Source organism: Nicotiana tomentosiformis, chromosome 3, assembly GCF_000390325.3.
Source record: "Nicotiana tomentosiformis chromosome 3, ASM39032v3, whole genome shotgun sequence".
NCBI classification, from domain to species: domain Eukaryota; kingdom Viridiplantae; phylum Streptophyta; class Magnoliopsida; order Solanales; family Solanaceae; genus Nicotiana; species Nicotiana tomentosiformis.
In genome coordinates this window covers 104,909,383-104,925,115 of record NC_090814.1, presented here as the reverse complement: position 1 = coordinate 104,925,115, position 15,733 = coordinate 104,909,383, and the positions used below count along the sequence as shown (strand labels likewise).

General features: G+C 35.9%; 2 protein-coding genes across 2 annotated transcripts; both read right to left on the bottom strand.

The window, feature by feature from the left end:
* Positions 1-3,497: 3,497 nt before the first annotated feature.
* LOC104099977 (alpha-galactosidase) lies at positions 3,498-9,498 on the bottom strand. Its single transcript, XM_009607118.4, has 15 exons — positions 8,984-9,498; positions 8,466-8,524; positions 8,294-8,350; positions 7,991-8,025; positions 7,142-7,245; positions 6,823-6,898; positions 6,631-6,689; positions 6,491-6,556; positions 6,311-6,394; positions 6,070-6,134; positions 5,892-5,974; positions 5,708-5,798; positions 5,559-5,608; positions 4,371-4,511; positions 3,498-3,808 (listed from the first exon to the last, which is right to left on the bottom strand). Exons 1-15 carry the CDS (start codon positions 9,166-9,168, stop codon positions 3,719-3,721), a joined length of 1,245 nt encoding a protein of 414 aa, XP_009605413.1. The 5' UTR covers positions 9,169-9,498; the 3' UTR covers positions 3,498-3,718.
* Positions 9,499-11,164: 1,666 nt separating this feature from the next.
* Positions 11,165-14,828, bottom strand: LOC104099976 (uncharacterized). The gene is made up of 2 exons (XM_070197396.1): positions 14,576-14,828; positions 11,165-13,571 (listed from the first exon to the last, which is right to left on the bottom strand). The coding sequence occupies exon 2, from the start codon at positions 13,514-13,516 to the stop codon at positions 11,573-11,575; it is 1,944 nt and encodes a 647-aa protein (XP_070053497.1). The 5' UTR covers positions 13,517-13,571; positions 14,576-14,828; the 3' UTR covers positions 11,165-11,572.
* Positions 14,829-15,733: the final 905 nt, after the last annotated feature.

Genomic DNA, 15,733 nt, shown 5'->3' with positions numbered 1-15,733 from the left:
TGATGAGTGGTGATTTTACCATTTATCTTAGTCTATTTTCTTTAGTTTTTATGACCTTTAATTATAAAATGAGGTGATTTATGGTGTGCATTGCTAGATTTTGAAGTCTTGAAGAGAAGTGAAATTAAATGAAGTGGATTCGTGCAAAAAGAGTGAAAGAAGTGCAAAAATCTCTAGTGGAATCGCATCTGCACAGAACCATCCGCATCTGCGAGAAATGGTCCGCATTTGCGGAATAAGACTTGCAAGGCAGACATCGCATCTGCAATTAAAGAACCGCTTTTGTGGTTGAGGTCCGCATTTGTGAAGCCGCTTCTGCGGAGCAGGAAATTCTCCACAAGTTTCACATTTGCGAATTAATGTCCGCTTATGCGGAACTGCACCTGCGATGATTCTTCCGCAGGTGCGGCCAACGGGCTTCAAACCTGGGCAGACTTGGCAATTCACATTTTCTCCATTCCAAACCCACAAATACACGACCTAACTTATTGGAAACACATCTTTTGGCTTATTTTCAGTCTCTTGACTAGAGAACACAAGTTTTGGAGCTAGGGTTCTTGCACACACACTTGGGTCTTGAAGATTTGAAATTTTTGGTTGAGAATTTCTTACCCATTTATGCTCATTTCTTCATTTTCTTGCTTTGTATTGTATATCTAAGTGTAGTATTTTTTCCAACACTTGAATCTTGTTTATGGAAATATTCGTATTTAAAGTGTGGATTAAATATCATATTGTGCTTATGTATTGAACGATTTTTATTTATTATGAAGTGAGTTATTATTTCTTTAATTATTCTTAATATTTTTAAAGGGATTAGCTAACCCTAGGACTCACTCATTCACTTCGAATTAATTTTTGGAAAGATAATTTGGGCTTGGGAAAGATTAATTAACAAGAACTTGAGGCATCAACCCTCACTTTATAGATTTTTTCTAGGGATAGTATTGAACTACTTGTATCCATATTCGGGTGTACTTAATCTCTTAATTGTTTTAGGGATAATTCAATTAGGAAGTCTTGTTAGTCTTCAGAAGAAGCTAATATAGAATTATTACCCGAGACTAATTAAGATAAACTCGCTCATTTGTAAAATCGTGAAATACATTGGATCGTTACTTGAGTGCAATTCTCAATGCATCCATGCTTGTACCCATTGATCATTTTACTTGCTTTCTAGGTTAGTTTACATTTTCGCAATTAGTTATAAATATTTTTTCAAAACTATTTTAAGTGTTTGACCTAGCATAATAAGTGATAATTCTCTTACACGCCTAATCGCCTACACATTGTTCTCTGTGGTATTCAACCCCGACTCATAGTTGGGTAAATTATATTGCATGCGACCGTGTCCATTTACTTTTTAGTAGTGGATTTGGACGTCATCAAAATTGGCGCCGTTGCCGGGGAACAATTTGGTGTATTTATGTTGTTTGAGAAATAAGCATACGTGCTTTGGTCCAAACTTGTGAATATTTGTGTAATTATTTCTTATCTTTGTTTATTTTGTCTTATTATTCTTTTGTTTGTTTCTTCTTCTTTTTTTAGTTTTGAAAAATGGCATCGCATAATGAAAATTGGCCGGATGGTAGTCGTTCATACTTTGATGACCCTTGTCCTTATTGTGGAGGACCACACTCATAGCAAAATTATTTAAATTCTCCCGGGGACGGATTGTGCGCACAATATCAAACCCATGAGTGGAGTATTTGTTATAAGTGTGGTGGTCAAAAAGGCCATTGGACTAATTGTGCTTATTTATCCTTCCCTTCCCCAAACCCCCGCTATGATGATTTTACTTTTTGTGATAACAAATATAGGGATATGGAAGTGGAAGAAATTGAGCATAGTCAAAATGGAGAGGTGTACATGTTGCCTACGTTAGGTTGATTAAGGACATGTATGATGGAGCAAAGACCCTAGTGAGGACGGTGGGTGGGGACTCAGACCATTTTTCGGTTATGATGGGGTTGCATCAGGGGTCGACACTCAACCCTTTTTTGTTTGCTCTGGCGATGGACGCACTGACGCGCCACATCTAAGGGGAGGTGCCGTGGTGCATGCTATTTGCAGATGATACTGTATTGATTGACGAGACACGAGATGGTGTGAACGCGCAATTAGAGGTATGGAGGCAGACCATGGAGTCTAAAAGTTTCAAGTTGAGCAGGATCAAGACAGATACTTGGAGTGTAAGTTCAGTGGCGAGACTCAATGAGGGGGAGGTGAGGTTGGACTCGCAGGTCATCCCTAGGAGAGGAAGTTTTAAGTACCTTGGGTCTATTATTCAGGGGAATGGGGAGATTGATGAAGATATCACGCATCGTACTGGGGCGGGATGGATCAAATAGAGACTCACTTCTGGTGTTTTATGTGATAAGAAGGTGCCATCGAAACTTAAAGGTACGTTCTACAGAGTGGTGGTCAGACCAACGATGTTGTATGGGGCTGAGTGTTGGCCAGTCAAGATCGCTCATGTCCAGAAGATAAAGGTAGCAGAGATAAGGATGTTGAGATGGATGTGCGGGCACACCAGGTTAGATAGGATCAGAAATGAGTTTATTTACAACAAGGTGGGTGTGGCCCCTATTGAGGACAAGATGTGGGAAGCGCGACTTAGGTGGTTTGGTCATGTGAGGAGGAGGAGCACAGATGTCCCGGTGAGGAGGTGTGAGAGGTTGACATTGGAGGGCCTACGGAAAGGTATAGGTAGGCCAAAGAAGAGGTGGGGAGAGGTGATTAGGCAAGATATGGCGCAGCTTCAGCTGACCGAGGACATGACCCTTGATAGGAAGGTATGAAGGTCTAAGATTATGGTAGTAGAGTAGGTAGTCTAGAGTATTCATAACAGTAGTATTAGCACGCAGTCTCGCTTTCTGTTGGTAGTAGGTTTTTATGACTAACCGTTGTTTTCTTTCATTATTGATCACCTTACTATCTTGTTGTTTTATTCTGCTTTTATATGGCTTTTTGGTAGTGTCCCTTTTTGTCTATATTTTCATTAATGTGGTGCTTATGCTTTCCTGAGCCGATGGTATATTGGAAACAACCTCTCTATCATCACAAGGTAGGGGTAAGGTCTGCGTACACACTACCCTCCTCAGACCCCATGGTATGTGATAATACTGGGTATGTTGTTGTTGCATATTGCCGCCGTTATCCAAACATACTTACATAGTATTTGTTGCACTTTCGAGAACTCCATCTTAAGGATATTATTATTAGCTAAGATTAACCGTCATTTATATAAATTTAATTATTTGAACCATTCCTAAAGTATCAAACTAGAAAAACACATTATCTTTTAAATAGACTATAAAAAGTTAGACAAATTGAAACGGAGTGAATATATTTCATTTTATTAGTTGGTGAATGTAGCGTAGAACTCTGTGTAATCATGTATTCCATGTCTGGTTTATTTCCTTTTCTGATAAGTGTAAATGCTAAAATCTATAATGGAAACAGAAATGAAGCACAGGTAGCAAAAGTAATCGAAATTGAAATAATAAAATGATAGACATAAAGTAACTAGAGAGAAAGAAAACAACATGCAGTAAGTTCAATACATAAAGAAAACAATTCCATAATATCGTAAAATTGATTTTCGTGCTAGTTGACAACTATAAAACTGAAAAAACCATAACTTATTTTTTATTCTTCTAATTAAGTGCGGTATATATGCCTCCTTCAGCAAATACAATTAAGAAATTGGTTGAACTTATTTTTTAGGAGTGAGAACGTACATCCTGCAATCATGGGAATCAATGCTAGCTGATAGTTGCCCTTTAACTGATCCTTTTGTTGAATGCTGCAAACCAATCCAATTGATATATGTTATTCACGTTAAACTTGCATGTAAATATACAAATAGTCAAATACAATATAATGATGCTTATCTTTTTACTATCTTTTGTTTATCACTTTATCTAAGTAGTCCTCCAAATTAAGTTATAAATTTCAAAATCATACTTGTCCTTTGCTTTGGAAATAAAACAAAGAATTTTAGTTATATGACTCTTTTCATGGGACATTAACACATGAGATCGGTACTGAAATCTTTGGAGGATTATTTTCTATTATTCAAATTATAACTAGTCATACAAAATCAATTCCTTATTCAATTGGACCGTACCATCACCGCAAAAGAGTAATTAGTAAAATAATACTACTTTATATTCATTAACCTAAAAATAAAAGCCACCTCTGCACGAAGATTGATAAAATTTTAACAAGTAATAAAGACGTAATTAGACTGGAATTAATCTTACCTCTTAGAACGTCAAATATTATAAAATCTTAATATTGATCATGTTAAACTAATCATATGTGAGCAATTTAAATTAGAAAAAAGGAATAAATGAAAGACTTACAGCCCACAAGTCTCGTGCATCAACAACAGTGGAAGAATCAAGGCCTATATCAGACCAATAAGCAGTGATATCAGCTTTCGATGAACTTCTATTCCACAGCACCACTGCTACTCTTTTGCCACTTAGGGGACCTGCCCAAACCTGTTACAGTGTATTTGCAGGTCTTGTATTAAAAAAGAGTTAAAAAGGAACGGAGCCTTGAAACATCGATAAAGTTGTCTTTGCGTAATATATGGCGGATTTATAGCCTAGATGATGATGAACGTGAACCCATGGTCTCTCCACCAAATTAGGTATATTATGTACATATTTCCTAAAATAGATCTAATTTTAACAATTGGCCCCCCATGCTCCAAAATAGTTAAATTGTGCACTTGATAAGATGTTAGGTTATTTATCTAGAGGAATAGAGATCTATTCTCACTTAATACTTTTTGTTTTTCCTTTCTTTTTCTCATTCCTTTAGTTTCGAACCCAAACCCCATTCCCCACTGTCAATCCTTCCTAAACTCATTCCCAATACTTCTTGTTCTCCCTAATCCCATTTTGTACTAAAGCCCCAATTTTGGTTGTGTCTCTCTCTCATGCTCTAGAACCCTTGTTCTCAAGAAGATTTTGCTCTCAGACCCACCGATTTGTTTGAAGTGACTTTTCTCTTTTAGTTTTGTTTCGAAAAAAAGGTCCTTTATTCTAGAAGTTTCATTATTAATTGATATACAATGATATAGTTGCACTTTGCAGGACATTTATTTGTTTTCACCAGACGAGGTGCACCTTTATTCATAAAATTCTAGATCCGCCTCTGCATATAGGTCACAGGTTTGAACCGTGGAAGCAGTCATTAATACTTGCATTAGGGTAGGTTGTCTACATCACACCCTTGGGGGTGCGGCCCTTCTCGGGCCTTGCGTGAACGTGATATACTTTGTGTACCAGACTACCATCTTTACTATTTTTGTTGTCAATACTTTTTCTTCAAACCTATTTTGAAAATGTTTTTCTTGAGCCGATGATCTACCGGAAATAACATTTCTACCTCACACAAGGTAGGGGTAAGATCTGTGTATACCCTACCCTCCCAGACTCCACGTGTGAGAATACACTGGGTATATTATTGTTGTTGTTGTATTTAAGAAGAGTTAAGTGGACATACAAATTGGATTGAGGGTAATTTAAAAAATTACTTACCTCCAAGTCTCCATTCTGCTTAACTTTTTTACCTTGAACTCCAAGTTTATCTGATCACAATTTGAACAAGTAGTAAGATGTCATGTTCTAATCTTCTAGCATTAGTCTTGTTAGAATTCAACTGAAAGAACAAGATGAATTTATTTTACCTTGATTAACTGCAATAACCTCTTTGTTGCTTAGGATTTCATGGGCAGTTTGGTCCATCGAACGTAAATCACAACCTATTATTAAAGGCGCCTATAACAAACAAAAAAAGTACATAACAAATTAAAGTCCATTTTGCAAAGAGATTTTTCTAAAGTTAAATTCAGAATTATAATCACCACTGACTTTTGCTAATGCCCATATGCTGAAATGGGAACGATATTCTGCAGTTGTCATTCCCCCATTTCCAACTTCCAACATGTCTGGATCTGTAACAACAAACATCATGCCAAATTAATTCAAAGTTGGGAAAATTAATTTTAGATTTATTATCAAATTAAATAAATGAAATTTTAATAATTACCGTTCCAGCCACCTGGACCAGCATAAGATGCCCATTTGTCATTCATATCTGCCCGAGAAGTCATGCTGCCAAGTCAAGCATATTAAACTCTTTCACTACCCGTAAATTGACAATCGAGTTAATACTCAGATTCTTTCACTAGTTTTTTATTAAATACGAAATGAAATTACTAATTTGATTAAAATGGGAGCCGGATTTAGAATAACACATAATTTTTTATTTTTTTTAATTTCTATTTTACCTGTCCCAATTATCAGAAATATCTCCAGTGGTTCTCCAACTATTTCCAACAGAGGAAGCCCAAGTGGCAGGATCATCATCTCCCCTGAAATTGAAAAAAAAAATACTTATTAAAATCCTTAGTCTAATCTAGATGTGCCGCCAATGGAATCATCACATTAAATTCAAGAAATATACTCACCATTCACATAGAGAATAAAATATAGCCCTTCCAGAGTTCTGTAAAGCTTTGCTCATTATGGGATACCTGTTTCATTTAAGGAAACAAATACTGTTAATTGACAGTTTAAAATACCGAAAATAATAACAAAAGTTATATACCTTTCTCTTGGACTACGATTTTCGTTGTTACAATTATCGTACTTCAAGTAATCAACCCCCTAAGAAAGATAGGACAAGTTAAATACTGGCGATTAAATGCAAAAGTAAAAATAATAAACTCAATTATAATCTCCAAAATTATGATAATTGTTTCTTCTTTTAAAATGGTCTATATAGGCCAAGCAAACATACCCAGGAAGCAAAAGTTTTTGCATCTTGTTCTTCGTGTCCTAATGAACCTGGCATTTGTTTACTACACGTCTGACTCCTGCATTAGAAAAAAATAGCTAGTTTGAATGTCGTTTATCAATTCTTGGAAATTTCAAAAATGATTTAGTTTTACGTCTTTTAATGTATGCATTACAATATTACAACCACCTAATTACGTATTCCTTATAGAAGGAATACATAAAATTTAAAAGGAATTAATAAAATTATGACTAAGATGCATTGTTTTTGCTTTGGTGATTAATAAAATTTGATAGTTACCAAAATAAAAATAAAAAATTACCCAGCATCAGAATAAATTCCGAGCTTCAATCCTTTGCCATGAACATAATCTGCTAGTGCTTTAATTCCAGAAGGAAAAGTTGAACTTTTAGGAACCATATTTCCCTGTCAAATTTTGTTAAGAGCTTTAGTATCAACTGTTCTATGACTTCGTTCAAAGTATTTCATGCTCTACTCAACGCGAAAATTACCTCCAAAAAAAAAAAAGTTCACCCAAGTTTACATGCAAATTAAGTGTTATAAATCTAGGAGCAGACATACAATATAAGCTGCAAATAAAGTTTCACTCATTGCGTTCAACTTGACTTTATAGAATAGTTTTAAAACAAAATAGTGTGTGCATTAATTGTTCACACCTATTAATTTAAAATTTTAGATCCGTCCCTACATACATTTCAATATTTAAATTAATTGACGTTAGATGCATCCAATGTTTCGTACGTCTTTTTTTTTTTGTGAAGCTTTCTGTACTCTAAATAGTCTCATATTCAAAGCGTATAATTGACTATTGAGGTTTTTTTTCCTTTGTCGGCAAAATATTAGCCACAAATGTAATCGTGATAATGGTATTTCCTCCTTTTTTGCCTTTTGGCCATTTTGTTAGGCATTGAACTCTATCTTAAGTGTTGAGTGGTGTTATTCCCTCCTTAATACCTAAATAAAATTCCATTTACGGAGCCTATTCTGTTGTAAAAAGAAAATGTAGGATGACATTATTAAAGGCCTAATACACAAATTACTAAGTGTTCTCATTACCTTAGAATGTAAGTACTAATATGTAATACGAGTATTGGTCTGACAATAGACAAATAGAGTTAGAAATAAGAAATAGGGAAGCATTTTAGTGTACCTGAGAGTCTCTGTTGAGTTCGGCCCAGCAGTCATCTGAAGGAAGAAAATATGACAAATAATTGATTAGGTGTCAAATTATGGAAGTAAAATTATTAACAAGAAGACTGTAATTCGTCAAAGGATAACACTTATATTCTAACGTTGTAACGTTTTTTTTACACTTCATTGTAAATTTACCCGTCATAGCAAGTTACTTGCTTTATTTTTCAAGTTAGAATTCACTTGTTATGAAATAATTAATTAATTGTAATATGTTTTAAAAATTAAACTCATTCGTTAAACATGGTAAAGAAAAAGTTACCTATGTTGACGTATTCATAACCAAGAGAAGCAAGTCCAGTAGATACCATTGCATCAGCTGCCACATATAAAACCAACTTGTGACAACTGTATTGTAGCTAGCAAAGAACTATGGCACATGAATTTGTTCATTTGACTCTTGTCAATTGAGAGTAGTCAATAATTTAGCTGACCTGTTTCTCTTATCATTCTCTCCTCAATATTACAAGCAAAATGATTCCAGCTGCTCCATCTGTTTATCACCCACAACAACAACACTTAATCATCCAAAGCTAGCCTTTCTCTAAATTTACCTTTTTCACATAATTTAAAGAAGATTTTTTTTTTTTTTTAAAAACATGACATTTAAATCTTGAATTATGATAGTTTAGTTTCTTTCTTGAAACGTACCCTTTTCTCTGATTTTGCACAAAAATAAGTGGAGTGGGGTCCACATGAATGGAAAATCCAAGTCAATTAATGGTTTTTGTTTTCTTGTAGTAAAATGTTTTTGAATTATAGATCTTAATTCAATTGTTTTTGGTGCAACAAACAAGTATAGACAACTTGACAAGTTCACGAGCTGCCATTATGAATCTAACATCTGCTTCATGGTTATCTTTCATGATAACAACAACACTACTTATACTTTTCCACTTTCAAATAATTATGTCTTTTATATATATGTAAACAGTGTATAACAAAATCTTACCCCATTTGAGGAGTTCGGCCGAGGCCATTGCTCAAGAGGCTTCTGCGGATGTACGCATTGGAAGTAGTGGAATTTGAATCAGCGATGATCAGATTTCGAAGCTGAGGCCGAGCATACGTCGTCGTTATTACACCACACAAACACAAGCAGCACCATAGTAGCAGCTTTAAAGTTGGTGGCATCATCCTCTGGTTTTTCCGGCACCTTTTCGCTTTGGCTACGACCCCTTTTAGTGAAAAGTCAAATTGGAGCTAGCCTTGGGTTTAATCTGAATGAGCAGCTAGCTAGCTATTTATATACACTAGTTACATAGAATAGAGGTCCACGGGCGTGCTAGGTCAGGGTATTTTTGACACCAACTGAACACAGTATTTTTGATACTAACATATTCTAAATATATGACAACTTACTAAAAATTTACCAAATTAAATTCTAAACTCATAGTTTAAATATATCGGTCACAGTCAGGCGCGGTGGCTGGTGAGGAAAGGTTGTTACTGCTTGAGGTGGACAACATGTATATCAAGGCAGATTTTTCTATTTATAGAGATATAAGAGTGAACCAATTAACCAAAACTACATATCATGATAAGTGACACTTGCTAGTGGTGGTGCCAACAATCATTGACTTCCGCGCGCACTCATCAGTCTTAAATTTCAAGAAAACTTTACTACTTTCATGCGACCATCAACTTATTCTTTACAAACAAGTAGTACAAATTAATTATATTATATCAACAATATTTACTCCCACTAGCTATCTTTTTTCAGACAAGTCCATTTAATGTTTTACTATTACATCCCTCTTACTAAAATGGCAGACCAACATGACTTATTGAACTCACTCGTTGGAAATGAAAGGATAATATATTTTAACGAAATGGTAAAATGCACTACTCAATTATTTCCCGACTCATGACATAGGAGTCCTCGAAATCCTTGCCATTTATTCTAGCTTTTCATTATGTAGATGTCACTATCTTAATCATCTATTCAATATTATTGCGAATTCTCAGAAGCTCAATTTTTTCGTTTTTTTTTTAATTTGTCAAGGACGGTTAGAACAAACTATTTGTTTTCTTCTTATTTTAGTGGGTCTTGATTCCTTGGAAGCCACAAAGGTTGTTTCATCGTACTCCCGGGCAAATCAGTTGGTAAAAAATGGTAGAAATATCAATAAATCAATTACGTATGCCTCAATCTCAAATATAAATATGATTAAAATAAGATGAGGAAGCTTCAAATTGAAGCACGGCAGTGTCGGCATTGTTTTGTTTTTTGCAAGTACAGTAAGGCATTGGTCATATCTCATGTGAACTCTATAATCTTCAGACTTCAATATTGTTACGCCTAGAGATTTTCGGTTGTCGTTTGCATTAGCAGATATAGGAGTCTAACGTAAATGCATATCATCTCACGTGACCTCTTTCTTGTCTCGTCTCTCTTCTTTTTCGTTATAGCTTCCTACAGGGCTGGCATACAGCTAACTTTCATTTTAATACAATTTTCCTTTGTCCAATCTCTCTTTTTTCCTCTTTTTCTTCTGATTTTTGGTTCCCCCTTTTCCCACTTTTTCTCTATCCACTTGTATTGTTGTAACGTAACGCAACGCACGATGGCATCATTTCTTATATTTGATCCATTTGATTCCAAGAACCTAATCTTCTTGCATTTTGAAAGCTCTTTCCAAAGCGGAGAACTGATCTTCCAATAATTTACTTTACAGCTTATGCTCAGAAATATTGTTCACAAATGTACAAAATGTAGCTGCATTAACTGTTGCTACATTTACAGAAAGCTAAAATCAACCATATATGCTTTTTTTGTTCTGAATCCAACTCTACTAAGCTCAGGTTATAACTCCACAAAGTCGGATTCAAATATCGGTTTAATCATTCACCATCTTACCTTTTTATCCTGCGAAACACTGAAAGTAGTCCCCGTGCTGATCACTGGAGAGATGGAGGAATCAAGATAACAGAAAGCTCAAATACTACAAAGCAAAGCCAAGCTTCGAATTAACTATAATAAATAACACTTCCCTATTTTGCCAACTATTGAAGCGAACATCTTATAGTCTTTACCCCAGCCTAAAGCTGAAGCATTTGGTGCAAATGTCCTGAATGGTTTTGTGACAGAAGATGATATGGCTGTTTTGACAGCACCATGATATTTCAAGACTAAAGTACTAACATACCATATGCTATGACATTGGAGAAAAGAAAAAGTATACACTACAGATAATAAAGAACCTTTGAATACAGGAATAGAAACATAGGAGCAATGATAACAGCACACAGTCAAAACTCAAAACCTTCATCTCAAGTAGCAGTTGAAATTGATTGATCTCTTGCCCTGCAGATTAACAGTCCAATATCTCACTGTGGAAATCTTTCCCTTTTCTTTCCACCAGACAGTAATGAACCTCTTCAAAATTATGTCTTCTAAATGTTTTATAAGACTTTTCAACGAACATGAGAACAGGGAGGGGGGGGGGGGGGAGAAAGAGAGACGTAGAAGTTTATGCCAATAGAATGTGATACTTGAAGACAACTCTCTACAGACACATCCATGCTGAGTAATGCCATATCATGGAATAACTGGTTTACTATCCCAAGCCTCTCTTGCTTCGACCAATTCAGGACGGTATCTCTCAGCTAGAACTTCTACTTGTTCAGTAAATGACCTGTTTCCATGTTTACCTATGTGAAGAACCATTTGATTCCATCTCTTTCGACATATCTCGCCACGCCTGTGGTCAAGAAGATTGTCCCAGTCCACATCCTCTATGCAGCTCGCATCCAGCTCAAAAAGTGCATCAACTAGGCGATAGTCATCAGCATCTGCCCATTCACCTTTGGCCACCATGGGTGATGTTAATTGGTCATACCACTTCAAGCAGCAAGTTGCATCAGTTCTTGTGGACAATTTGTCACTTATCGCGCCCCAGGCAATATTATCCCGTAACATCCCATGCTTAGATTTCTTCTCTTCAGAAAGCTTCAGTCTCAGATCGGTGTTTACTAAATCAAACAAAGTCTGGTACTCCTCCTGACTCCATTGACCTTTCTTCTTATTGGCCAGTTTTATCCTTCGCCATGTATCCTTCACATGAAACCGATGTTTTCCAAGTTCATCAGCCAAGACCTTCCAATTGTTCCCGTGCTCTTTGTGGGATTTTCGTACCATCTCATACTCTTCTTCAGTCCATTTACGTGTCTCACTCCTTCGGAACAAGACCTGTGCGCGATAATAAACCGCAGTATACGGCCTGTATGGTATAGCGCTCCCTATTTCTTTCCAGCATCCTTTTACTTCAGGATTAGATCTAGAGTTCAAGATCTTTTGCAGCCCTTCTTCGCCCAAGTTATGTATATCTATGTACTTATGAACAGCTTCTTTGACAATTTCATCTTCTAATTTCGAGAATCGTTTGCCACGCAGTAAATTTTCTTCCTCGGTTTCATGATTCTCATCACTTGGATCACCGGATGAAGGGAAAATCTGAACATGACCAGAGAATCTCACTCTCTTTTCACTCTTTTCATGTGTAGGATCTTCAGAACTGTGTTCTAACATTACCTTTTTCATCTTTCTGATATTACCATTATCTGTTCTGCTTTGTTCTATCTCTTCCACAGTTGAAGAAATATCACCTTGATTGACTTCTGCCATGATATCTCCCTGTCCATCCTTGATATCATGCATTGTCTCCTGCTCATCCCGGCAGCTTTTCTTTAACTTATTGCTTTTCTTTAAGCTTTTCTTTTCTTCAACAATTTTCAAAGCAGCCTCCGCACCGTCTTTATTGAACGTCCTGCTTTTTCTGTCTTTCTTTCTCTTAACATCATAATCTTCACTCTCTCCTGCTGCTTTAATTTCCTTATTGACCTTATCCTTTTCTTTCCTGGTTTCCACAACACACAGCTTCTCTTCCTCTAAGCTTAAATCACCCTCAACAGCTCTAACATCACTCTTTGTCAGTCCTACACCACTGGTCGGAGCATTATTATTGCTTTTCTTGGATTTCTTCTTCCTCCTAATCTCCTCTACTGCGTCTCCACCAGAGACCTCGCTGAGTGTCTCAACCACCTTCTTACTGTCCCGTGTTTCACTCGCACTTGCATGAGCAATAGTCTTGGTGTCTAAAGGAGCATCAAGAATTAACTCTCGCTCATCCTTGCGGCTTCTCTTCAACTTATTGGGTTTCTTTTTTTGAACACTTATTGCAACATCTTCATCACTGCCTTTAACGGACTTCCCAGGATGTGTTCCACCCTCTCTCTTTTTCTTTTTCTTGATTTCACGATCATCTCTCTCTCCTAGTGTTTTAGTTTCCATTTTTGCCTTATTCCTTTCTTTCTTGGTTTCTGCAGCAGATAACTTCTCTTTCTCAAAACTAAAATCAGCATCTACCACTTTAGAATCAGCCACTGCCACTCCTGGACCACTGGTAGCAGCATTCTTATTGCTGTTCTTGGATTTCTTCTCCTTCTTCGGGAGCATATCCAACTTCTTATCTCCTATTACCATGCTTCTTTCGGATATATCAATCGTGTCTTCTTGCAATGCACCAAAAGAGGTTTCTCTGCCAAAGGAGAACAAGAACAAGGAAAACATGATTAGGAGACAAGGCATACTGATGGAAAACCCTTCTGAGACTACACAGAATGCATTGACAAATTTATAATCAATCTTAAATCTTAATCCACCTGTATAATGTACTGAGACCATAACAGATTACTATTATCAGGGGATAACAGATTTTACTTCAGTTACCGTGGGTTTATATTTGTCTTCACCCATTGTGCACAACTCATAGGACAACTATCATTTAGCAAAACAGACATGGGTTTTAAAACTTTGCTTGTTATTCGAAAATTAAAAATCATGTTAATAAAGCATCTTTTTAAAAGAATTTGAACAACATAAGCATCACAATTCAATCTTTGAAATAGCAAGATCACACAAAATAGAACTCCAAGATTTTCAAAGGAAGCATGCTTCAAAAAGCACAATCCAGTTCAAACTCCGAAATAGAAAGATTACACAAAACCACAAATTCCTACAGAAAATGCTTCGAACAGCACAAGGACTTTCTGACACTAAGGCTATATGGGACACTGAAAATATACTTTCAAAAATCAAAGATTCATTTCCCCATCAAGAGGATGCCTTTGTCTTTTTAGGAGCCAATTGAGTCTCGGGCTCCTTCATGACAACATATTAAGCTCTAATATTTACATTTTACATAGCATATTAGACTTTAATTCTACAACAAACGAGAGAAAAAAACACAGAAGAATAGAACTAGCTTCACTACTACAGGTTCAGCGAGTAATCACACCAAATAAGTACAATGTGAAAAGCTCAAGCAATATACCAAGAAAAATCCCAAAACAAATGCTGCAGCCTGCAAAGTAAGTTCATTCCAATGGCTAAATTCCAGTTCAGGATTCACAACAGATAGAAATATTTTCTTCTTCTAACTAAGTAAAATTCTGATTCCTAATATATGATAAGCTGAAAATATCTATCCAATCCGACATTAAAAAGGATGAGAGTAAACAATTCGAAGAAGCAATCAAATACCGCAAATAGTGGAAGAGTGATTGGAATCCTCGGGAAATTATGGAATTTTCTGAGATAATTTATGTGGATGAGTACTCAGTTGACGTCTATGACACCGCCGGATGTGGTTGCGGTTGCGGCAGCGGTGACGGAGGAGGAGCTGGTGGGAGGGTTTGCTCAGTTGCAAACTTGCAATACTGTTAATTTCTGGTGTTTTTAGTTAGTTTTAGGGTTTTTAGGCATAACCTTTTCGGGTTTGAAGTCCATCGGACCTACCACGTAGCAGCCTCCAAATAATGCATTTATTTCAGAAACAAGTGAAAACTATTTTTCCGAAAATCTTTTTTCTAGTTTTTGCAAAAATTTTAAAAAAAGATCTAAACCTTCTTTTCAACAAATCGTCATTAGAAACTTATTTTCTTTCTCCTTTTTTCTATTTCAAAAACTTAAACAACTCCAATGTGTTTTCAGTTTTTGTAAAGTTTTAAAAGAATCCGTAATTGCCTATGGTTGAAATTATTTTGGATTTTTTTAAAAACAAAAATTTCAACACTCTTTGAAAATAAACACCTTATTATGAATATACGTGACACCTTTTATCTATGTCACGGCACAATTTTTTTTGTTACGTGGATAGAATTCTCTCCAACTAAACTATTTTGAAATTAATATTGTTATAATAGTAGTAATTACGAAGCTAGCCGTGTAATTATCCTTTTCAACATTTTAAAAATGGTTGATTTTTAATTATTAAGTAAGTGATAGATGAGAAATTTAATAAAAATAAAGTGTGAGCAATTATAAGGACAAGTGTGATGAAATAAATACTCAAAAATCATCAAATGTCTACTAGTATAATTCCAAGACCTGGTGTCACAAATGTATGAGTTACTAGTAGAATATACAAAATATTAAACTATTGTCTGAAGTAGAGTAGACAGAAAATAAATATAAAAGAGAGACTTCGGGTGCTGCAGAACGGACTCGGAAGCAGCTCACCACTAAGTCGCGGAGTATTAGGGGTGTGCGTCGGGATGTCTACCAGATGTACCTGCCTCAAATCTTGCACGATTAGTGCAGAAGTGTAGCATGAGTACATAAATAACATGTACACAGTAAGTATCCAGTCTAACCTCGAAGAAGTAGTGACGAGGGTTCGACTTCAACACTTAGTATGGG

What these genes read in the sequence shown, in the direction of transcription:
- LOC104099976 (XM_070197396.1), bottom strand. Translation starts at nt 13,516, where the DNA reads ATGGTAATAGGAGATAAGAAGTTGGATATGCTCCCGAAGAAGGAGAAG.
- LOC104099977 (XM_009607118.4), bottom strand. Translation starts at nt 9,168, where the DNA reads ATGATGCCACCAACTTTAAAGCTGCTACTATGGTGCTGCTTGTGTTTG. An exon ending in TTATGAATACGTCAACATAG is followed by an intron (nt 8,026 to 8,293) that starts GTAACTTTTTCT and finishes TTCTTCCTTCAG; the next exon opens with ATGACTGCTGGGCCGAACTC. An exon ending in ATTTCTGATAATTGGGACAG is followed by an intron (nt 6,135 to 6,310) that starts GTAAAATAGAAA and finishes TTGACTTGGCAG; the next exon opens with CATGACTTCTCGGGCAGATA.